At 37.0% G+C, this 25,322-nt stretch overlaps 1 protein-coding gene across 1 annotated transcript in view; it reads left to right on the top strand.

Annotated features, from left to right (window-relative positions):
* The first annotated feature begins 407 nt into the window (after positions 1-407).
* Positions 408-25,322, top strand: part of LOC137030623 (adipose secreted signaling protein) — a 32,982-nt gene continuing 8,067 nt past the window's right edge. The window contains exons 1-3 of the mRNA XM_067401039.1: positions 408-931; positions 13,846-13,944; positions 23,241-23,383. Coding sequence (XP_067257140.1) covers positions 13,926-13,944; positions 23,241-23,383 — 162 coding nt within the window. The 5' untranslated portion in view covers positions 408-931; positions 13,846-13,925. The remainder of the gene's footprint in view (positions 932-13,845; positions 13,945-23,240; positions 23,384-25,322) is intronic.

Here is a 25,322-nt window from a genome sequence, read left to right on the forward strand (position 1 = left end):
TGCAGCAGGTCTATCGACTCAAGTCATATACCAATCTTCTTCAGTGTCCCACCCCAACACACACCAGAGAAAAAACTTTGCAGGTCATATGAGAGCATACTTGCATTCAGTGGGCTTACAATGCTGCATTTTATTGTCAGTAAAAGTAAGGGCGTTGTAAAATAAATAAAATAATAATAAAATAAAAAATGCATAAGTGGAAAAATTAAATCTATTTTTTCATTAAACAACAGTTTAAATATATTATACAAAATGACCAAATAAAAGAGCAGAATAAGCTGATCTAGCATGTTAAATGGTGGCATCTTAGTAAATGAATGGTACACCCCCTTAAGCTCACAGACATGGTTTGACCCAAGTTCTCAGCAGCCAATGACAATGACCCGTTCAAACAGATTTTTAACGCGTAATACACGTATTTAACGCGTTGATTTTTCACGCGTATTTAACTCGTGAAATACGCGTTAAATACGCGTGAAATACACGTATTTAACGTGTTGTTGACGTGTTAAAATTCACGTTATTTGGCCCTCATGGCCTTCCATACCGACCAGGCGTTTGGCTTGCCATAAAATAGTGCCCTATTTAAGGGCACGTGGGGCGATTTCGAACACAGACCGAGAATCTGTGAAATATTTATTTTGGTGAACTGACTAAAAACAACTTACTGGGATGAATCAAAATCCCCACCACTAAAGTCACTACTCAGGCGCTGTAAACACGCAGTTGTAGTGCACTAGCAGCAAAAACCACGTGATTAATGCGGAAGTTGTGCCTCTTAAGTGTGTGTGAAGTCGAGCAGTCGCTCGCAGACCAGGATTTTGTTGGTTCTGACAGCAGGCTGGATTTTGCAGGTTCAGGTTTCCGTTTGTTCATTTCTGTAGCATCTTTGGAGATCCTAGACTGAAATCTTCCACAGAAGTGATAATTGGTGAGTATGTCAAGTCATTTGATTAAAAAAATGATCGATGTTATATAAGTTTGTATACGACTACTAGAAGAGGACTCGAGAAGATCATTTGTGTCTCATTGTGTCATTCCTTCGGTCTTTTTCATAAGTTCAGCTTGACGTTAGAAGTCGGCATTTCATTGTTTAAATGTCTGCACAGATCTACACAGTCTTTCAGGTCCAGAATCCCACAGAGCTGCCTGCAAACTGCTCTCTCAACATCATGCAGGATTTGAAAGCTTCATCAAGCTCTTTTGTAATGCAACAGACTGAATGCCATTGTCTGAAGGAGCTTTATTGGATGCATTTGTAATTGTAATATATATTATAATATATATGCATGGGACATAGCCTGTATGTCTGTAAATTCAGGTTAGGGCTTATACTTCTCAAAGTCTTTTGCCTTAAGAAAATCACACTCTACAATTATCAAATAATTTTTTTTTTTTTTTTCCAGATGGCATGGCTTTCAGAATTAAGATGCATGCTGAATATGTTTTGGTTCTAAAGGGTTATGACATGGGCATATAAATGTCCTTGTTAGATCAATCCGTATGAGACATTGACCCAGTTCCCCCTCTGTGCCTTGTTAGTACAGACTGTAACTGGTTAATATCTGTTGCAGCGCGTGTGATGTACAGAAGGAGGGAAATCGGTGTGGTTTTAGAGTACGTGTGCAATTGTGTATTATTTCTGCAGTTCATTCTAAATTAATTTAGTCATTTGTGAAAGTAAGCATTGAGAAATATAGGACAGAGGAAAAGAAAAAAATAATAATTTATTAAGGGACACACCCAACCACAGCTGCCATGCTTTTTTTAACACTAGTTTTAACAGGATATTTTTCACAACCGTCCTGCACACTCGAGTTCTCACATCTTAAACTTTATCTGTGTCTGTTTATAATAAGTAAACAGTCTGAGTGATTAAAAGGATAACAGGTGTATTTGAATTAGCAAACACACCCTTTGAAAAGTATAATTTAATTATTGCATGTGGTGCACAAACATTTATTGCATCCGGAGCACAAAATATGTGTTATTTAATAACACATTTCTTTGTGCACCAAATGCAATAATGAAATAAAAAAAATGGTTATTACATTTGGTGAACAAAAATATTTATAACATTTAGTGCACAAAAAATTAGTATTTGGTGCATAAATAGTTTTTTTAGTAATTGCATAGATGCACAAAAGAATTAGTTATTGCATTTGCAGTACAAAAAATAAGTTATTGCATTTTGTGCACACGTTTCATCTAAGGGTGTGCACCAAATACAGTAACAAAATTTTTACATGTTCATAAGTGAATTTGATGGTGTTTGATCCATGCAAAACTCACTGATACGGTGCAGTGGTGTTGCTATGCGGTTGCTAGGTGGTTATTTGCTGGCCAAAATTGTAATCATAAACTGCTGTGGTTATGATGATCTGAGCTCTCTGCCACTTAATTACGTCATCAAGCTTCCTTCTCATCTTGATGTCCCGGTTCTTGCAGTATGTCTTCGATTTGACAGAGTGGATGTAGTATAGACAGGTTCTTCTCTCTCTCTCTCTCTCTCTCTCTCTCTCTTTCTCTCTCTCTCTCTCTTTCTCTCGTTTGCTGTGCGCATGTGCGGATGTCTGAGCGTCTGAGTGAGTTGCGGCGTGTTTGAGTGAGTTATTACTTTTTTCTTTTCCTTTCTTTTTCTTTGTTTAGTTATTTTAGTTTAGTGTAGATTTGTTTGTCGCTGATTTGATCACCTAAGGGTGGTAAAAATGGGGACAAATTCAGATGGATGTGCTTCTTTAACTGCTCAACATGGGTGTAAATGTTTACCTGATGAGTCCATAACAGTTGAAGACTGTCTAATTGCGATTAGCAGCGAAGTTGGTGCTCGGAATATTGTGTCTGCATCAAGAATAGAGAATAGATGAATAGAGCGGTTGTTGTTTTTTTGAGAGAAGTCTCTTTGGCTCAGCATTTAGTTGAATTTGGTTTATCCGTTAGAGATGCTTTCCTACCAGTTTTGCCGTTATCGAATCCTTCTAAGAAGGTTATTCTTTCGAATGTGCCCCCATTCATTACTAATGATTCACTCGAGCGTTTGTTGGGACGCTATGGTAAACTAGTGGGCCCGATTAAAATGATCCCCTTAGGATTAAAAAATCCAGAACTCAAGCATGTGATGTCGTTTAGACGTCAAACTTTCATGATCCTGAATGCTGAATTTCAATCCTTGAATACTTCAGCAAAAACTATTTTGCTGGGTAAAGAGTATACCATTTATATCAGTACTGAATCGATGAAGTGTTTTACTTGTGGGAAGTACGGTCATACAAAATTGGCATGCTCAATGAATGATGAGGTTAATATTAATGTGACTGAACCTAATCCTCCTATGGAACAATTGCCTTCTGCTCCGGCAAGTAATGAAGGCGGAAAAAATAAAAGTGAAGGTATTGTTCAAGAAAATGAAGCATCTCTTCCTAAAGATGGTGAGAGTGCTAACGAACTTGTAATGGATAAGCATTTTGATGATACGGTAACGGTACATGCTTCCGTGAATACCGCTGTAAGTGATGCAGTGTGTGATGGAGTAGAGAGCGAAATCAGTGAATTGGAGCGAACTGTAGTGAGTGTTGAGCTCGTGAAGCCTGGCGGTGAGTTAATAGAATTGCAGGCATCGGAACTCGACTTATCACAGGGTGATGCAGCAATGCTGATAGAAGGAATTGAAGTTCAGTCCATGGATTCTGACAGTGATATCTCTGATATAGCAGAAAGTCTTAGTAATACAAATTCTCAGAGAGGCTCTGCAGAGAATTGTCTCAATCCTAAATTGAAACATCCTTATTATACAGTTCGTCAAATAAATGAATTTCTTGACAATACTTTCAACCAGCGAAGACCAAGACTTGAAAAATACTTCCCAGATTTACAGCTTTTCATTGATTCATGTACATTGGCTATGAGAAAAGCAACATTGGAGGAGCTTGATCAACCTAAGCGATACAGGCTCAAAAAACACATGAGCACTGTTAAAAAAAAGATTAAAGGCTTGTTTTAAGAAATAATTTTGGGGTCATGATTGTTAGCTTATTTTTTTGGGTGTTTGGATACCTTAGCATTATTTTTCTAATGACAGTTATAAATATTGGATCCTTTAACATCAATGGATGTCGGGACACAACAAAGAGACTTGCTCTCTTTAGTTATTTAAATTTAAAGAGGGCGGATATTATTTTTCTCCAAGAGACTCATTCAAACTTACAGAATCAGACACAGTGGAATTGTGATTGGAAGGGAAGTATTTTAATATAAGTATTTTAAAATAAGTCACGGGACTAATGTTAGTGCTGGTGTTGCTATACTTTTTTCTCCACGTGTCTGTAATCAACCAGTTATGTTTGACATAATACCTGGTCGACTTTTAAGAGCAGATGTTATGGTTGGACAAATAAGTTTTTCTTTTTTTAATGTATACGCTCCAAATGTTGGACAAGAGCGTAAGATATTTTTTAAAAAATTGTCTGATGCTTTGTCACAGTGCCCACAGGATAATGTTGTGGTAGTAGGAGGTGATTTTAACTGCACTATAAATCCTGATTTAGATAGAAATCATGATGAACCTCACTTAGGTTCTGCAGAAGTTTTAAAAAATGTTATTGGTTATCATGATTTCGTTGATAGTTTTCCTGGGGTTAAACAGTATACATGGCTAAAAATGAACTCAAATGCTTTGTCTGGAGCGCGACTTGATCGGTTTTACGTTGCTAAGTGTAATAGTGGTAGGTTTTATAATAGTTTAATAGTACCATCTTTTTTATCTGACCACCACTATATTTCTGTAGCTGTTTCTGTCCTGTCTTCTAAAACCTGTAAGTCACACTGGCACTTTAATAATAGATTATTACAGGATCACTCTTTTATTCACTCTTTTAATCTCTTCTGGCAATCATGGAGAGAGGAGAGATGTAGTTTTCCTTCAATACGTCAGTGGTGGGATATGGGCAAAGTGCATATTAAGTTTTTTTGTCAACAATATACTGCCCATAACACCAGAACTCTTAAAGAAAAAATGAAGTCTCTTGAAGAAGATATTCTGAGACAAAGTAGCCATGGTGACTCTGCTGATTCTATTGAGAGAAACACATTTTTCTTTTAATAATTTAAGAATACTGATGATGTAACTAAACCTATTTCTTGTTTGAATAAGTTTCAGAAAGCCACATCTGCTCGTATTAACTGGGACAAGTGTGCATCTTTGTTGTTGGGAGACTGGGAGGATATAAGGCCTCCTCGATTGCCGCAACAGTGTAAATGGGATCAGACTGGATTTAAAATACTTGTTTTTTTTTGGGACACCCCAATACACTGAAAAGAATTGGGAGGGATTAGGAAATCGGGTGATCGGTAGATTGCAGAAATGGCGATGGCTTCTCCCACAGCTTTCTTTTAGAGGGAGGTGCCTGATTATTAATAATTTGGCAGCCTCAATGTTGTGGCATAGAGTTACTGTTTTAAATCCTCCTAAGGAAATGCTTACTACAATTCAAAAAGCTTTTGTGGATTTTTTTGGAACGGTCATCATTGGCTTATTCCTGGAATACTGTACCTTCCTGTGGCAGAGGGAGGGCAAGGATTAATACATTTAGAGTCAAAAATATTAGCAATGAGATTACAAACATTGCAGAGGCTTTTGTATTGTTCTGCTCATTTACGATGGGTTCCATTTGGTTTATCCATATTAACAGATCTAGGTGGAATAGGCCTTGATAAACAGCTGTTTTTAATGGAAAAACCATTTGAGGAAAAAGCAATTTGTTTGTTTCCCAATTTTTATATGTCAGTAATTAAATCATGGAAATATTTAAGTTTTTCAAGAACAGAAGATTTGCACTATGGGGTTTCAGAACCTTTGTTTTTTAATCCCTTTATGAAGCTACCATCTAATTTGACTTGTTTTATTCCACATTTTTTTAAATGCTGGTGTAAGTAAAATAATGGATTTGATTGATTTTACACAAGGTCAGTGGCGAACTGTACAATCAATTGCTGCACAGGTTAAATTAAAATCTTTGAGAACTGTGGATAGGGTAATTCAGTGTATTAAGGATGCTTTTCCCCCTGCATTCCTGAGTTGAAGGTGACATTTAAATATGGAGGAGATGTTGAACTTATAAATCAGAATACATTGTTAAAGGGATATGGGGATTTGGTTTTTCGTAATGTGGTGAAGAAAACTCTTTATTATATTTGTGTTAAATCTGTGCATTTTGGACAATTACAAGGAAGAACAGATACTAAATGGAGGGCTAAGATCTCTATTTGTGAAGGAGTATGTCCATCATGGAGAGTTCTATATAAACCTCCTGTCTCTAAGCGTTGTGGAGATCTTCAGTGGAGAGTGCTCCATGGTGCTATAGCCTCAAATAGTTTAGTTTCAAAATTTACTGAGACGGTCTTACTATGTCCATTCTGTAATGCTCATGATACTGTTTATCACATGTTTTTTGAATGTTCAAGACTTGCTCCTTTATTTGAAATACTGGAAAAATTGATCGACGCTATTTTGGGTGGGTTTCTCCCATCCCCATACAACACAACTTCTCTGTCTTTCACTGCTCTTACAAGAACATCAGTCTCCTCGGCTGTGAACCGCTCCTGGCGTGCGCCTGGTAAATACGCCATAATAATAGCAATCCATAATGGAACTTGCGCACCTGCTTTTAAAGGGAATGTTGGATGACGCTCTGATTGCTTTATTTCACGTTACGCCCAAACCACACCTATGAATAATGAAGCTACTTCAGACCAACCCATTTTAGATTTGCGCCGGGCACAAGAGCCATTTATCCCGCCGGGAAAATAGCAACAGCGCCGAGACCCGCCCACAAAGTTACTTGCGCTTCGCGCTTTGACACTTGCGTTTCAGATCGTTAAAATAGGGCCCAATATCTATAAAATTTTAAAGCTCAAAGTTCAATGCCAAGCGAGATATTTTATTTAACAGAAGTCGCCTACATCGAACGGCCAGTTTGGACTACATCCCTCTACTTCCTTCTTTAATGATGTCACTAAAACAGTTTTTTGACTAACCTCCGCCCACAGGAATACACAAAAAAGGGGCGTGGTCTTGTTGCGCTCCCACTGAGAAGAGCAAGAGTTGCGTTTGTAGAGTGTGTTTGTCGCCATGTCGTCGAAACGGTTTTATTTTCATCCCGCAGTCCAATCACCTTTGTTTGGCCTTCCCAGGGACGCTGTACTTAGAGATCAATGGTTACAATTTATGTTTAACTCGGTTCCGAAAATTATAATTGTGGTATCCTTACTGCAATAGTTAATGTTGGACTGCAGCGCACATAATGGCCACAAGAGGGGACTATGTTTATGTATATGGCTGTTTTCCGTATGAGGTACTCTTCTGAGTGAGTGCTAAAGTTGTACATTTTAATCTCCACAAGCAGCGACAGAAAGAGTTCAGTCTCTCGGGAATTATTGTCTTTTGTGTTCATTCGGCACAACACCACAATAATCCACATGTAAAACTATGTGCAGCACACGTTATGGTAAGAGGCGTGACCTTTCCGGGCAAGGAGCGCTAAAGCCGGGGACACACCTAACGATTGTAAGGCCGATTATGAATTTAATTTGATACTTACGACTGATCATGTCCAATCGGCTTGAGTCAGAGCCAGTTGCGTTCAGTCTGTGTTTACAGTTGGTGCTTAAAATCCTGCAGTGTGCTGCGTCTAAAGATTCTAGTCTTAGAATTTCAGAAACAGTCATTGCCAGTCCTCCTCACAAAGATTCTTCTCAAATTTGATAATTCCCACTTCTGAAGTAGTGATTATGAGCAAATCGCATTCAAGTTTCGTTCAATTTTTTTTTTTCAAGTAAAGTCATCTTTACAATAGCACTGAGAGCAAGTGAAGGCAGCATAATATTTGCGACCGATGACGTCTCTGTTTCCTTGGAGACTGTGTCAGGCGATTGTAAACAAGCGGCGAAATGGCGTCAAAAAACGTTTGAAACATAAAAACACATTAGACAACCGGTATGGAAGAAAAACTGGTTGAACTCTGGCAAGAGTACGAATGTCTATACAACATATCTTCGAAGGAATACCATAATAGAAGCGATAAGGAAAGAAGTTGGGCTGCTATTGCGGAAGCTTTGAACGTGTCAGGTAATGTACAGGGCCGGATTATCCATAGACGGGATTGGGCGAGTGTCCTGGAGCACCAGCCAATAGGGGGGCAACAAATGATGAAGATAATACTTTTTTTTTTTTTTTTTTTTTTTTTTATCATGTTTTTTATATATATTATTTATCTGATACGGATACAAAATTAACAGTTGATACAATATATACAGAGAGAATATAAAGAGTCCTGCCCCTTTGATCGCAAAAGTGAAAGTGCCTTTTGAGGTCGCATTGTGGTAGTATAACGTTACTTCTGTTACTTCTACTGTCTGTACAGTGCCGTTTCAAGTCGAACAAGCTTCATTGAGGATTGCAGCTTATCGTTGCTTAACAACGGGCCGACACCACCGGAGTGCAAGCCCTAAAAATAGATTTAACAAAGTTTACTCACCTCAAATTTTCTCTGTAGAGAATACAAATCCATGTTGCCTCTCCAGCCAGGACCTCACACATATCCTGCGCGTTTTTCCTCTTTTTTAGCTATTTTCCGCACAAATATAGCTGCAGATGAAGAGCGCGAGCTGTTTGTTTACATCCATTTTCAAGATCCCGCGCACAGTGTGTTGCTTAGCAGCGGTCTCAATCATAAACGTTTGTGTTCTTCTCCGACTGTCAACGATTAAAATCGGCTCCAGTCGAAGGAAACAATTGGTATGTGTGTTCAGTTCAGTCTTAGAATGTTTCAGCTAATCGTTAGGTGTGTCCCCGGCTTAAGCTGCTGTCGAATCACAACACAGGAACTGCTGGCTCAATCAGAACTCGTTACGTATTTCTGAAGGAGGGACTTCATAGAACAAGGAAGTCATCAGCCCGTTTTTATGACAGTGGAAACAGCGGTATACAGATAAGTAAATTTATGTGAAAAATGCTGTTTTTTTTTTTGTTTTTTTTTACACGCGAAACATGAACACATGTTATATTGCACACTATAAACACAATCAAAGCTTCAAAAAAACACGAAAAACAGGACCTTTAATTTGGACAACTTTAAAGACAAATTTTCTCAATATTTTCATTTTTTGCACCCTCAGATTCTTGCTCCTTTATTTGAAATACTGGAAAAATTGATCATAAAACTAGGATTTTCATATAACAATATTTTGTTTATTTTGGGATATCGATATAGAAGATCATGGCAACAACAGTGTGTTCTAGCAAATTTTTTAATTGGCCAAGCTAAGCTAGCCATTTTGAAATCCCACCAGTGTAAAAATGCAGGAAAGACTGTTGACATGGTAGCTATGTTTAAGTCTTTAGTAGAATCCCGAGTGATGATTGAGTACACATACTATCAATATACTGATAATGTTGCCTTTTTTGAATGGAGATGGTGTGTGAGAGAGGCACTGGTGTTTGTAAGTGAATATGAAAATTTAGTTTTTAATTGGTAAAATGAGTTTTATTTGTATTAAATTGTTTGTAATGCATGTTATGTTTTAACCCTTAGATTGTTTTGAATAACGGGGTTTAAACGTCTCTCTCTCTCTCTCTCTCTCTCTCTCTCTCTCTCAGTAGGTCAAGTCACCTTCATTTATATAGCGCTTTTTACAATGCAGATTGTGTCAAAGCAGCTGGTGGTGATTAGGTTATGAGTGGTGGTGATTAGGTTATGAGTTTTTCAGCTCCCAGGTGAATTAGAAAGTCCCTCTATATTCGCTCATCCTAGTCACAGCTCTTTTCTAATGAGTCGCAAAAAGATGAGATCAGATAAGGCACATTCATCATCACTCAGAGGAATAAGGGTGGAGTAATAGAAAGACAAAGACTGAAGCTTATAAAATGATGACTGTTCAAACAGCATCTAGAGTTTGGAAGGCATCAAGCATAACAATTTTTACAGAAGTTGTGTGAGGAAAAACAGACTTGGCAGATTCTGACAGGATAAAAAATGCAAAGTGCGTCTCTAAAACACAAATTTTTCTAATGTCCCCTTGGAAAACGTGTACCCCCAGTTTCACGGCCTGAGACTAAAATGCATGTTTGAGCTGTTTCGATTGAAAACAAACTTTGTACTGACATATCTTAAAATATGTGACCCTGGACCACAAAACCAGTCCCAAGTTGCACTGGTATATTTGTAGCAATAGCTAACACATTGTATGGGTCAAAATTATCGATTTTTCTTTTATGCCAAAAATCATTAGGTTATTAAGTAAAGATCATGTTCCATGAAGATATTTTGAAAATTTCCTACTGTAAATATCAAAAAATATATATTTTTGTGAGTGGATATGCATAGCTAAGGACTTAAAGGTCCCGTTCTTCGTGATCCCATGTTTCAAACTTTAGTTAGTGTGTAATGTTGTTGTTAGAGTATAAATAAAGGGCCCTATCTTGCACCCAGCGCAATTGACTTTGTACACCGACGCATGTCATTCCTATTTTGCACCCGCGCAAAGCGCGCTTTTCCCTCCACAGAAGCACGTTGCTAAACTAGTGAATGAACTTGCGCTCCCTGGGCGGTTCAGCGCAAAAAAGGAGGCGTGTTCCGGCGCAAACAATCCCTGGTGCTATTTTGCTTTTCCATTAAACAATTGCGCCACTGACCAGAAAAAACCTAGTCTAAAGTCAGTGGCGCGTTGCGCGTTGTTCATTATGCTATTTTAAGGGCGCATGCTTGACCATAATGTATAGCGCGCACAACGCGCATACACTTTGCTCATGTAATCTACACAGATGCAACAGTTATTTTTGCAAATCATAAATTGTTATACTAAAAAAATATTAACACATGAGATGACGGAAATCATTGTGGTGTGCCACGAAGATGTGAAAAAACCTGTTTAACCGACGCTATTTTGGGTGGGTTTCTCCCATCCCCATACAACACAACTTCTCTGTCTTTCACTGCTCTTACAAGAACATCAGTCTCCTCGGCTGTGAACCGCTCCTGGCGTGCGCCTGGTAAATACGCCATAATAATAGCAATCCATAATGGAACTTGCGCACCTGCTTTTAAAGGGAATGTTGGATGACGCTCTGATTGGTTTATTTCACGTTACGCCCAAACCACACCTATGAATAATGAAGCTACTTCAGACCAACCCATTTTAGATTTGCGCCGGGCACAAGAGCCATTTATCCCGCCGGGAAAATAGCAACAGCGCCGAGACCCGCCCACAAAGTTACTTGCGCTTCGCGCTTTGACACTTGCGTTTCAGATCGTTAAAATAGGGCCCAATATCTATAAAATTTTAACGCTCAAAGTTCAATGCCAAGCGAGATATTTTATTTAACAGAAGTCGCCTACATCGAACGGCCAGTTTGGACTACATCCCTCTACTTCCTTCTTTAATGATGTCACTAAAACAGTTTTTTGACTAACCTCCGCCCACAGGAATACACAAAAAAAGGGGCGTGGTCTTGTTGCGCTCCCACTGAGAAGAGCAAGAGTTGCGTTTGTAGAGTGTGTTTGTCGCCATGTCGTCGAAACGGTTTTATTTTCATCCCGCAGTCCAATCACCTTTGTTTGGCCTTCCCAGGGACGCTGTACTTAGAGATCAATGGTTACAATTTATGTTTAACTCGGTTCCGAAAATTATAATTGTGGTATCCTTACTGCAATAGTTAATGTTGGACTGCAGCGCACATAATGGCCACAAGAGGGGACTATGTTTATGTATATGGCTGTTTTCCGTATGAGGTACTCTTCTGAGTGAGTGCTAAAGTTGTACATTTTAATCTCCACAAGCAGCGACAGAAAGAGTTCAGTCTCTCGGGAATTCTTGTCTTTTGTGTTCATTCGGCACAACACCACAATAATCCACATGTAAAACTATGTGCAGCACACGTTATGGTAAGAGGCGTGACCTTTCCGGGCAAGGAGCGCTAAAGCCGGGGACACACCTAACGATTGTAAGGCCGATTATGAATTTAATTTGATACTTACGACTGATCATGTCCAATCGGCTTGAGTCAGAGCCAGTTGCGTTCAGTCTGTGTTTACAGTTGGTGCTTAAAATCCTGCAGTGTGCTGCGTCTAAAGATTCTAGTCTTAGAATTTCAGAAACAGTCATTGCCAGTCCTCCTCACAAAGATTCTTCTCAAATTTGATAATTCCCACTTCTGAAGTAGTGATTATGAGCAAATCGCATTCAAGTTTCGTTCAATTTTTTTTTTTTCAAGTCAAGTCATCTTTACAATAGCACTGAGAGCACGTGAAGGCAGCATAATATTTGCGACCGATGACGTCTCTGTTTCCTTGGAGACTGTGTCAGGCGATTGTAAACAAGCGGCGAAATGGCGTCAAAAAAACGTTTGAAACATAAAAACACATTAGACAACCGGTATGGAAGAAAAACTGGTTGAACTCTGGCAAGAGTACGAATGTCTATACAACATATCTTCGAAGGAATACCATAATAGAAGCGATAAGGAAAGAAGTTGGGCTGCTATTGCGGAAGCTTTGAACGTGTCAGGTAATGTACAGGGCCGGATTATCCATAGACGGGATTGGGCGAGTGTCCTGGAGCACCAGCCAATAGGGGGGCAACAAATGATGAAGATAATACTTTTTTTTTTTTTTTTTTTTTTTTATCATGTTTTTTATATATATTATTTATCTGATACGGATACAAAATTAACAGTTGATACAATATATACAGAGAGAATATGAAGAGTCCTGCCCCTTTGATCGCAAAAGTGAAAGTGCCCTTTGAGGTCGCATTGTGGTAGTATAACGTTACTTCTGTTACTTCTACTGTCTGTACAGTGCCGTTTCAAGTCGAACAAGCTTCATTGAGGATTGCAGCTTATCGTTGCTTAACAACGGGCCGACACCACCGGAGTGCAAGCCCTAAAAATAGATTTAACAAAGTTTACTCACCTCAAATTTTCTCTGTAGAGAATACAAATCCATGTTGCCTCTCCAGCCAGGACCTCACACATATCCTGCGCGTTTTTCCTCTTTTTTAGCTATTTTCCGCACAAATATAGCTGCAGATGAAGAGCGCGAGCTGTTTGTTTACATCCATTTTCAAGATCCCGCGCACAGTGTGTTGCTTAGCAGCGGTCTCAATCATAAACGTTTGTGTTCTTCTCCGACTGTCAACGATTAAAATCGGCTCCAGTCGAAGGAAACAATTGGTATGTGTGTTCAGTTCAGTCTTAGAATGTTTCAGCTAATCGTTAGGTGTGTCCCCGGCTTAAGCTGCTGTCGAATCACAACACAGGAACTGCTGGCTCAATCAGAACTCGTTACGTATTTCTGAAGGAGGGACTTCATAGAACAAGGAAGTCATCAGCCCGTTTTTATGACAGTGGAAACAGCGGTATACAGATAAGTAAATTTATGTGAAAAATGCTGTTTTTTTTTTGTTTTTTTTTTACACGCGAAACATGAACACATGTTATATTGCACACTATAAACACAATCAAAGCTTCAAAAAAACACGAAAAACAGGACCTTTAATTTGGACAACTTTAAAGACAAATTTTCTCAATATTTTCATTTTTTGCACCCTCAGATTCCATATTTTAGTTGTGTCTGGGGCTCTTGGCCAAATACGTTTACTGCATGTCATAACAACATTGAACAGATTTAACAAACAATGCAAGCCTCTTAACTGTATTAAAAGAGTATGATATTCCCCCTGTTTTGGTTTAAAAAAAATTTTTTTTTTTTCTATTTCATCTCTCTCTGTTTCTTACGCCATCAACTTCTGTTTATTGATTCCTTCTTTTATCATTCTCATTCTGTCTCTCAGGGTTGTTTTGAGGTCAGATGATATCTACCATGAGGCTGTAACAGAAGCTAATCCTGAGTTTGGGTTAGATTGATGCCGTGATGGCCACTGCTAAGAAAGGTACGTCTCTCTTTTCTACCCTCAAAAACAAGTTTTTAATTTTTGCAACAGCTTTGAATTTACATTGTCAAAATGGCCAGGAATCACTTTTTCTTTTTGGGAAGAAACTCGCTTCCTCTTTCATTAGTCTTGCTATATATACAGTACTACTGCTGAATACATTAATTACTCACCCTCATGTCATTTCACACCTGTAAGACTTTCGTTCATCTTCGAAACACAAAATAAGATATTTTTGATAAAATCCGATGGTTCAGTGAGGCCTCCATTGCCAGCAAGATCATTAACACTTTCAGATGCCCAGAAAGCTACTAAAGACATATTTCATTATCAGTTCATGTGACTACAGTGGTTCAACCTTAAAGGTGCCATCGAACGTTTTTTGATGTAATATAGGTCTAAGGTGTCCCCTGAATGTGTCCGTAAAGTTGCAGCTCAAAATACCCCATTTTTTTTTTTTTTTTTTTTTAACTGCCTATTTTGAGGCATAATTACAAATGCGCCGATTCAGGCTGCGGCCCCTTTAATTGCTCGCGCTCTCCGCCCCCTCCTGAGCTCTCGACTCTATCATTGCATAAACAAAGTTCACACAGCTAATATAACCCTCAAAATGGATACAAAGACTTCGTCATGCAGCATGTCTAATCGTGTAAGTATGGTATTTATTTGGATGTTTACATTTGATTCTGAATGAGTTTGATAATGCTCCATGGCTAACGGCTAATGCTACACTGTTGGAGAGATTTATAAAGAATGAAGTTGTTTTTATGCATTATACAGTCTGCAAGTGTTTAATAATGAAAATAGCGATGGCTCTTGTCTCCGTGAATACAGTAACTTTAACCACATTTAACAGTACATTAGCAACATGCTAACGAAACATTTAGAAAGACAATTTACAAATATCACAAAAAATATCATGTTATCATGGAACATGTCAGTTATTATCACTCCATCTGCCATTTTTTGCTATTGTTCTTGCTTGCTTACCTAGTCTGATGATTCAGCTGTGCACAGATCCAGACGTTAATACTGGCTGCCCTTGTGTTATGCCTCGATCATGGGCTGGCATATGCAAATATTGGGGGCATACACCCTGACTGTTACGTAACAGTTTGTGTTATGTTGAGATTTACCTGTTCTTTGGAGGTCTTTTAAACAAATGAGATTAATAAAAAAAGGAGGAAACAATGGAGTTTGAGATTCACTGTATGTCATTTCCATGTACTGAACTCTTGTTATTCAACTATGCCGAGGTAAATTCAATTTTCCATTCGATGGCACCTTTTAATGTTAGGAAGCGACTAGAATACATATTGTGCACCAAAATAACGACTTTATTCAACAATATCTAATGATGGGCGATTTCAAAACACTGCTTCATGAAGCTTCAAAGCTTTACGAATCTTGTTTCGAATCAGTGTTTTGGAGCGTTTGTCAAACTGCCAAAGTCATGCCCAACAGTGGTGAACCATTGAAATGTAACAAAGCTTTAATGAAATCACTATATATACCGTACTACTGCTAAATACATAAATGAATGTTATCATTAATTATTAATGTTGCTTGTATAGCGCATATCACTTTCAATTATATGCATTTTCTGTTTTTGTTGTTTCGTTCACTTTACACTACCAATCAAAAGTTTGGGGTCAGTTTTAAAAAAAAAATACTTTTATTAAGAAAGGATGCATTAAATTGATCAAAAGTGACAGTAAAAAACATATATAATGTTTCAAAAGATTTCTATGTCAAATAAATGCTGTTCTTTTTAACTTCACCATATTAACTATCAAAGTATCCTAAAATAATGTATTGCAGTTCCTTGAGCACCAAATCAGGAAATCATGCGGCTAAAAATTCAGCCTTGCATCACAAAAATAAATTACATTTTAAAATATATTCAAATAAAAAAATAGTTATTTTAAATTGTAATAATATTTCACATTATTACAGTTTATAATGTATTTTTGATCAAATAATGCAGCCTTGTTGAGCAAAAGAGACTACTTCAAAAACATAAAATCTCACAGACCTCAAACTTTTGAATGGTAGTATATAACAACTTTAAAAACTGCTTTTTGGAAGGAAATTTAGGAATTTGGATAAGTTTTTTTTTTTTTTTTTTTTTTTTATAAATAATAATCCCACCACACTGACTTTAAACTGCTTTTCAAAAATGTCAATCTGCTTATCATGAGTTTTGACAACCTGCTGTTTCCATTCACAGGGAATGGGGCTTTGAGTGATTTTAAAGGTCCCGTTTTTCGTGTTTTTTTGAAGCTTTGATTGTGTTTATAGTGTGCAATATAACATGTTCATGTTTCGCGTGTAAAAAAACACAGTATTTTTCACATTATTTACTTATCTGTATACCGCTGTTTCCACTGTCATAAAAACGGGCTGATGACTTCCTTGTTCTATGAAGTCCCTCCTTCAGAAATACGTAACGAGTTCTGATTGTGCCAGCGGTTCCTGTGTTGTGATTCGACAGCAGCTTCGCGCTCCTTGCCCGGAAAGGTCACGCCTCTTACCATAACGTGTGCTGCACATAGTTTTACATGTGGATTATTGTGGTGTTGTGCTGAATGAACACAAAAGACAATAATTCCTGAGAGACTGAACTCTTTAATCTCCACAAGCAGCGACAGAAAATGTACAACTTTAGCACTCACTCATCAGAGTACTTTATATGGAAAACAGCCATATACATAAACATAGTCCCCTCTTGTGGCCATTATTTGCACTGCAGTCCAACATTAACTATTGCAGTAAGGATACCACAATAATAATTTTCGGGAACCGAGTTAAACATAAATTGTAACCATTGATCTCTAAGTACAGCATCCCTGGGAAGGCCAAACAAAGGTGATTGGACTGCGGGATGAAAATAACACCGTTTCGATGACATGGCGACAAACACACTCTACAAACGCAACTCTTGCTCTTCTCCGTGGGAGCGCAACAAGACCACGCCCCCTTTTTTGTGTGTTCCTTTGGGCAGAGGTTAGTCAAAAAACTGTTTTAGTGACATCATTAAAGAAGGAAGTAGAGGGATGTAGTCCAAACTGGCCGTTCGATGTAGGCGACTTCTGTTAAATAAAATATCTCGCTTGGCATTGAACTTTGAGCTTTAAAAATTTACAGATTTTATTTATACTCTAACAACAACATTACACACTAACTAAAGTTTGAAACATGGGATCACGAAGAACGGGACCTTTTAATAAAGCAAAAACAATAATGAATTCTTGCTCACTTGGTGGTGACTCAGCAGTTGCAAAACATGTGGGCTGTTTCTTATTATCAGGAAATGTGCAAGAGCTTGCATCTGTTTTCACGTCTGTCTGAGAAGCCTTTTCAGAGTTGTCGGAAAAGCTCCCAAAAGACACTGTCTGTCTGCTGTCTTTCCACCATTTATTGTGGTAATCAATCCGTCTGGAGGCACAAAGATGGACTCCATTTTGTTTTTGTTTACGAATGCGATAAAGTTTCATTTTGGATGAAGGCAGAGGGTCTGTTGTCATGCTGTGTATTGTTGCCCCAGCTCCAGAACATCTACTGTTTCGTCAGGTCAGGCAGCTGTGCGACATTCACAAAGCATCTTCCAATCCCAGCATGCATGAGGCTTTTGTATAAAAGCACAAAACTGACGTCAGAACATCTTTTTTCGTAATGTCCATTTCCTCAGGGGCCATATTTCTTGTTGTTGCCATGGTTACGGTGTGAAGTTTTAGATGAGGTTCATAAAATGCGGTGCCCTCTATACCAGTGTTTCTCAACTCCAGTCCTCGGGACCCACTGCTCTGCACATTTTGTATGTCTCTCTTATCTGACACACTCAGTTCAGTTCATGCAGTCTCTCCTAACGAGCTGATGATCTAAATCAGGTGTGTTAAATAAGGGATACATACAAAATGTGCAGAGCAGTGGGTCCCGAGGACTGGAGTTGAGAAACACTGCTCTATACAGCACCACTATTAGCTTAATAGAGAGCCCGTCGATCTCTAGTCCCTGCCAAACAGCAGCGTTTCTGCTTTGTTTCAATCAAAAGAATGGAATTGCCTTTAGATAATATATACATAAAGAACAAATGTGATTTAGTCCAATCTGCCTTTTCAGGTATTTGGGTCTTAGGTAATTGGCTTAGAAATGGAAAAAAAAGTCACAGACATAAATACATAAGTTCCTCTGGCCCTACTTGTGTGGGGATAAATAAGAAATAATAAGATTCTAGTCTGTTGGGCTCATAGGTTATAAAATGTAGGCTGTATCAAGTTTAATTCTAGACTTCCCATCTCCTTTCTAGGACAGAGATTATTTTAATGCTGTGCAGATGCTCTGTTTTGGTCATCTAGACCATGAGACACTAGTTGGCAGGTCAAATAAGGTCATGTGTGAGAGTGTTTATAGCTTTCTACATTGGGCAAACAGTTGCAGTCCCATAACCTCTGTAATGAGGCCAATAACATGGTCACTTGTACTACAAATGTCATCCTGTCCCATGCAGCTAACCCTCCAGATTAAAATCATTTTTATATTTGTAAAATATACTCAAATATAGTTAAAATTATATATAGTTATTCTTAAAATTGCTCTCTTTCTTCTCTTTTCTACATTTCACTTCTACTCCAAGCTTCCATGATAATCATTCTCATACTGTAAACTAGGCACTGTGTAATGCAAATATTGTATGTATGCAATATTATATGACACACTGTTCGTGACCCTCTATATTTTCAAGTTACTTTGGATAAAACCATCTGCTAAATGAATAAATGTAAATTTTTATTGATGCTAGTTTGAGTGTGAATGTGAAGTATCTTGGCGATACCTTCATCTTTTATTTGTTCTAATTACTCTTGTTCCGCTCACAAGATGTCCTCTGAATTTAAAAAGTCATTTATTTTTATTTGTGGCGCAGGGATCCAAAGAGTCCCTGATGTAATCAGCAGTATGTTTGTCAATGGCCGGTCATTTCATGAAATGAGTCCCCAGGGCCGACACTTAACCCGGGATTAGCCAACTCTATTTTAACTGCATAGTATTTATTGTGCGATTGTCATGTGTGAGAAGATGGTTATTTGAATACCTTATAAGTAATGTCTGTAATATTGCCACTATTATTGTTGCTCATACTTTTGGTTAGTAATTTGAATACACTCTCAACATACATCCTGCACTGTTTGTGTTATGGACATGATTCCTTAAATTTCCCCATTATGCTATTTTAAAAGTTCCTAATAGGGTCTCTTTTAATAGGTTTACATGCATCTAAGGTCAAAAACACTTTATTTTTCTCATAATGTATATTGCAGCATCACCTCTTTTCTTGCAATGTCTGTAACAGTTCAATGAAGGATTCAGTCTCACTAAAACCTTCTTTTCTGAGAGCTTCCTTTGCTCTGATTCATCAGACAGCTCAGTCTGTTGTGATTGGTCAACCACTTGCAGTGCGTGTCTGAAACCAAATGCCAATTACCATATCTGAATTTCAGCTGCAGATCTTTCTCCGCACTTGTATACACAGTGATACAATGGCGTCAGTTTTATCGTATCAATTTGAACTTGAGTCCTCTTCCTTTTGAAGTGCATCAAAGTGTATTCACAGCACAGAAAACAACGTCTTCTCGACATGTCGACAACATGAACCAAATTCTTCCAGTCTCAGCAACAGATACAGTGTTTGAGGGCGGGGCAAAGTAGACGGTGTTCACAGGCAGCCAGTGAAGACCATAGACTGGCATTATGCATATTTGTTACAAACCTAAGTAGGTTCAATCAGGAAGTGAGACTGAAATTACCGATGACTCGTTTCAGGCAGTTTAGAATCGGTTCTTTCTTTTGGGAGACAATAACTCAACATTAATCTGCACTTTGATCTTTAAATCTTTGCAGACCTTTTACATTCACAAAACTCTATATTACACATACTTGAAAGGTAATATCTGAGTAAGCATAATTTGAGCACTTTAAATCATGTGGCTGTTTTGTTAGAGTTGTTACATTTAAAAGAACAATCAATCCTTAATTAATCCTATCTAGAAACTAGAATATCTATAGAAAGTGGGCTCTTTTGACTTTGACAAGTAAGAAGGCTGTAGCTCAAGCAGCATGCATTAGCAACCCCAAGGTCATGGGTTCGATTCCCAGGGAATGCATGAACTGATAAAATTTATACCTTGAATGCAATGTGAGTTGCTTTAGATAAAAATGTCTGCTAAATGCATTAATGTAAATGTAAGAAACAGCCAGAAGACTCTAGCAACCCCATAGCAACATGCTAAAAACCTCAGCAACCACAAAGAAATGCCCTGGCAAACACCCTAAAGGTTAGCATGAGCAATCAGCATGCACATGTTCTTCAGAAAATGCAAAAAATCGAGTTATCTTTATTGTTACTTGATAATTCAATTTAGATTCAAAGTAAAAAAGAAAAACTTCACACAAAGAAGGAAATTTAATTGCAATGTCTTATTGCCAAATTACATGAAAAGCAGGTTTTGTTTTTTGCAGAGAAATGAACAGACATGGATTTTAGAGTGAAAATGAAGGTCATATCCCCAAAGCTGATGTTCATTACAGTGGGCTTTGTGCTCTTTTGGTCTAGATTAGGGCTGTTCAACGATAACCGTGGTTATCGTGTACAAAATAAGAGTCTGTGTCTGTGATATATGTGTGTTTGTTTTGTGTATTAATATATGTATATATAAATACACACACATACATGTATATATTTAAGAAATAAGCATGTATGAATAAATATATAAATATTTAAATTATATATATATATATATATATATATATATATATATTATATATATATATATATATATATATATATATATATATAAATGTAAATATTTGTATAGAAATATAAGATATTCTTCTTAAATATATACAGTACAGTAGATTTTTAATGTTTTTAAAATAAGTTTCATCTGCTCACCAAGGCTACATTTATTTAATTAACAAAACAGAAAAAAAGTTATATTGTGAAATATTATTACAATTTAAAATAACTGTGTACTATTTAAATATATTTGACAAAGTAATTTATTCCTGTGACGCAAAGCTGAATTTTCAGCATCGTTACTCCAGTCTTCAGTGTCACATGATCCTTCAGAAATCATTCTAATATGCTAATTTGCTGCTCAATAAACATTTATGTTTATTTTCAATGTTGAAAACAGTTGTGCATTTTTTTTTTTCAGGATTCCTTGATGAATAGAAAGTTCAAAAGAATAGCATTTATCTGAAATACAAAGCTTCTGTAGCATTATACACTACCGTTCAAAAGTTTGGGGTCAAGAAGAAATTTTAATTTTAATTTTTTTGAAAAGAAATTAAAGAAATGAATACTTTTATTCAGCAAGGATGCATTAAATCAATCAAAGGTGGCAGTAAAGACATTTATAATGTTACACAAGATTAGATTTCAGATAAACACTGTTCTTTTGAACTTTCTATTCATCAAATAATCCTGAAAAAAATATTGTACACATATTTTGTACAATTGTACACATTAAATGTTTCTTGAGCAGCAGTTCAGCATATTAGAATGATTTCTGAAGGATCATGTGACACTGAAGACTGGAGTAATGATGCTGAAAATTCAGCTTTGCCATCACAGGAATAAATTACTTTGTGAAATATATTCAAATAGAAAACAGTTATTTTAAATTGTAATAATATTTCACAATATTACTGTTTTTACTGTATTTTTAATTAAATAAATGTAGCCTTGGTGAGCAGATGAAACTTCTTTTAAAAACATTAAAAATCTTAGTGGTTCCAATGTTTTTGACTGTACTGTACATGTATGTATGTATGTATGTATGTATATTTATATATATACATAATAATTATACACAAAACAAACACACATATATTAGGTAAACACAGACTCTTATTTTGTACACAATAACCACGGTTATCGTTGAACAGCCCTAGTCCAGATGTGAGCGTTTGGATACCATTCAAAAGTTTAGGGTTAGTATAAGATTCGACAAGGATGCATTAAACCAAAAGTGACAATGAAGACACTTATAATGTTAGAAATATTTATATTTGAAATAAATGCTGTTCTTTTGAACTTTCTATTCAAAGAATCCTAAAGAATTTTTACCACAAAAATATGAAGCAGCAACTTTTTTCAACATTGATAATAATCAGAAATGAGCAGCAAATCGGCATATTAGAAATCACATCTCAAACAAGAAACACTGTTTTTTTTTTTATCAATAAAATCTGTATTTTATTAATCAATATAAATACAACTTTGGTGAGCATAGAGACTTATTTCAAAAACAAAATCACCAACTTCAAACTTTTGAATGGCAGTAATAATGTGTACTGGAAGCAGATTTACCTTAATCCTGCTCCACAAATGGATTTTTAAAGAAGAATTAGCATTGATCTTGCTCTTTATTTCAAGACTGGGTTTGATCTCTCTGAGAAATGGACCCCTGAAGGCCTGATTACCTGCTTTATTAAATCAGATTGTAAAAGAGAAGAGCCTGGAAGAGCATTGCTTGAGAAAGCTCTTTTTTTTTAGTTTTGATATTTTTAATGCTGGTGCTTTAATTAGCACATTGAATGTGCTGTAGGTGTTAGACTGCTTGCACAGTGAAACCCTCTCAGAAACATTGCATCTTTTAATTTATTTCTCCTGCTTGTTTAATTTTGTTGCACTCCATCTAGCTGTTGTTGAATGCAAGAACATGTTAGACATAAGAGTCAAGTGATCCTAAAACCAGTTTTTCATTGTTTAATAAATCCTGTGGGAAAGAGACTGAGCCAAACTTGAAACCTAAAAATAAAAAGATTTGTTAGGCCTAAAACATACTCTGTGATGGCCAAGTGTTCATGTCTGCATACTTCATGCGTGTCATATCACTTTCTGTTGTCTGCATAATTTTTAATTCTTGTTTTAGGTGCTTGTTTGATCCAAGTGTGTTAAACGGATTTAGTTTATTATTAGTTTATAGTTTATGAATTTTGGCAGAAAAACTTTTAAATTGAAATGATTCAAATCAGTGCACAACCTGACTAATGTAAGCCCAATATGCTATACATTTCTTTGACTAAAGAAATTAAAAGATCTCTCACATTAGACTGAAGGTCTTTCAGGGTTTTCAGGTGTCAAATGGTAAGGTTGATTTGAATAAATTCAACTTTAAAAGCTGCTTGTTGAACATTTTTCATTCAGCATCTCACAATCTGGATGTCTATAAATCTGTGCCTAGTGTGTAATTAGCTCAGCTGTAAGTCTTTTGCTTTTGTTCTTCCTGCAGCGTTGTCTAAGACAGGGGGTGTTCGCTTCGCTGAGGAACCTGCTGTGGCTGCCGCTGCTCACTCTCATGTGCATTTTGACGAGAAACTGCACGACTCTGTCGTCATGGTGATACCCGAATCAAACGGGAACTTCCTGGTTAAGGTGAGAATGAGTAATATAGCTGAGGTTATTCATTAAGCCTTATTTGAAGGTCTTCAGTCATGAATATGAATTCCGAGTTCATATTACAGGAAGTACACTGAGATTATTTCTCAAGCCCACATCAAAGCTTCAGCTTCTTTCCTTCTGTCACTCTTTTCTATTTGAGTTCTAGCCTTGTTATTATGTGAAAAGATATTGACAGAACTCATGCCAAGAGCTGTATCTGGAATTTGAAGATAGAAAACAGGAGAAATCAAGCCAGATTTGAGCTTGTGTTGCATGTGAGCACCACAAGTCAATATGTCAGAGCATGTGCACTAACTGCTCGGCCACGGCTGTGATGAGACTATTTTTGACCCCTGAGTAGTTGTTCCATAACTTTTTGGCACAATGCATTGCCATCAAGTTAGATGCCTTCAAGATGCCATCAAAATGCCATCAAGTTTATGCATGCCTTGTGATAGAACCACCAGATAGTTTAACCTCACATATACCTTTTTTTTTATCTACGAATTTGTATTTTGATTATCTAAAATGATCATGTGATCATCCCTATGCCCTATGTGATCATCCCTATGTGCGCAGGGCATGCGTGTGCCGTATGTAGCCATTTGGAATGCACTTGGCAAAGGGAGCGGCATAATTTACTCATTATCTTCAGCTGGGATGTTCCCATGACAACGCAGCACAGTGTTCGTCAGCAGATGTCGCTGTTTTAACAGCATAATTCTTTATTTTATTTTTTTTAACTGTTGCAAATAAAAACATAATTTATATAATACTGTATATAAAAAGTAATATAAATTATATATATATATATATATATATATATATATATATAAACTTTTAAAAATATAAATTGTATATTATTTATGCCGACGCTGCGTTGTCATGGGAACATCCCAGCTGAAGATAATGAGGAAAATATGCCGCTCCCTTTGCCAAGTGCATTACATATGATTACATATGGAATGCGCGTGCCCTTCTCACATAGGGATGATCACATAGGGCTTAGAGATGATCACTTCCATTTGGTCCATGATGATCATTCCAACTTGCCCCCTGAAGCGTTCGGTACGAATACGCATACCGTTACATCCCTATCATGTATTTTATATGTTGAAACCTATATAATTTTATAAACAATCTTTAATAGTTTCTGCATCAACACCCAATCCAGTTACATATGCAAAATACCAAGCTGGAAGACAATGAGTCATAAACTTTCCCTCTGAAAGCTTAATTTACCATTGGCTCACTGACTGAAGAGTGACCATCCTTCGAGGTCTGTGTGGGGCCTCACCCGGCCTCAGAGTTGGAGCGGGCGCACCGACTGGCCTCAAACAAGCCATGTGTAACTTCCTCGACCATAACAGAGTCAAACTAACACCGCAAGTTCATCATCATTTCTTCGTTCAACATGGAAGAAATTGATAGCAACTTCAACATTGACTTACGGAACCATCAAGACTTTCTTCTGAGACTGCATCTGGATGCTTTTTCAAAAGCTGTGTGCCATTGCAAGAATTGTACATTTAAATAACTGAACTGATGTTTAGGATAAGCTGCAGACTCCTTGTTTAACAAGGTTCTTTGAAATAATTCTTATTTCAGTTCTTTCAGCTGGTTAAATTATTATTTTTTTCTTCATTCCTTGTTTCTTACCCATGTATGTGTGATTGTGTGTATGTGTTTTAGATTAGTTGTTCATGATTTAGTCAGTAAAACTTGTGCACAATACATATGAGAATTTGATTCTCTGCTTGCAGCAAAGTCAATTTAACGATTCCTGATCTTGCTACATGCTCTGAGCACTATACACAATAAGGTTTGTTTTTCTGTGGCCACAAAAAAATCCTTTCTGGGAATCGATACTAAATGTTCACTGGATTAACAGGCTAGTTAGTTTTAATATTAATTCTGCTACATCAAGTTAATT

This window comes from Chanodichthys erythropterus, chromosome 11, assembly GCF_024489055.1.
Source record: "Chanodichthys erythropterus isolate Z2021 chromosome 11, ASM2448905v1, whole genome shotgun sequence".
NCBI lineage: Eukaryota > Metazoa > Chordata > Actinopteri > Cypriniformes > Xenocyprididae > Chanodichthys > Chanodichthys erythropterus.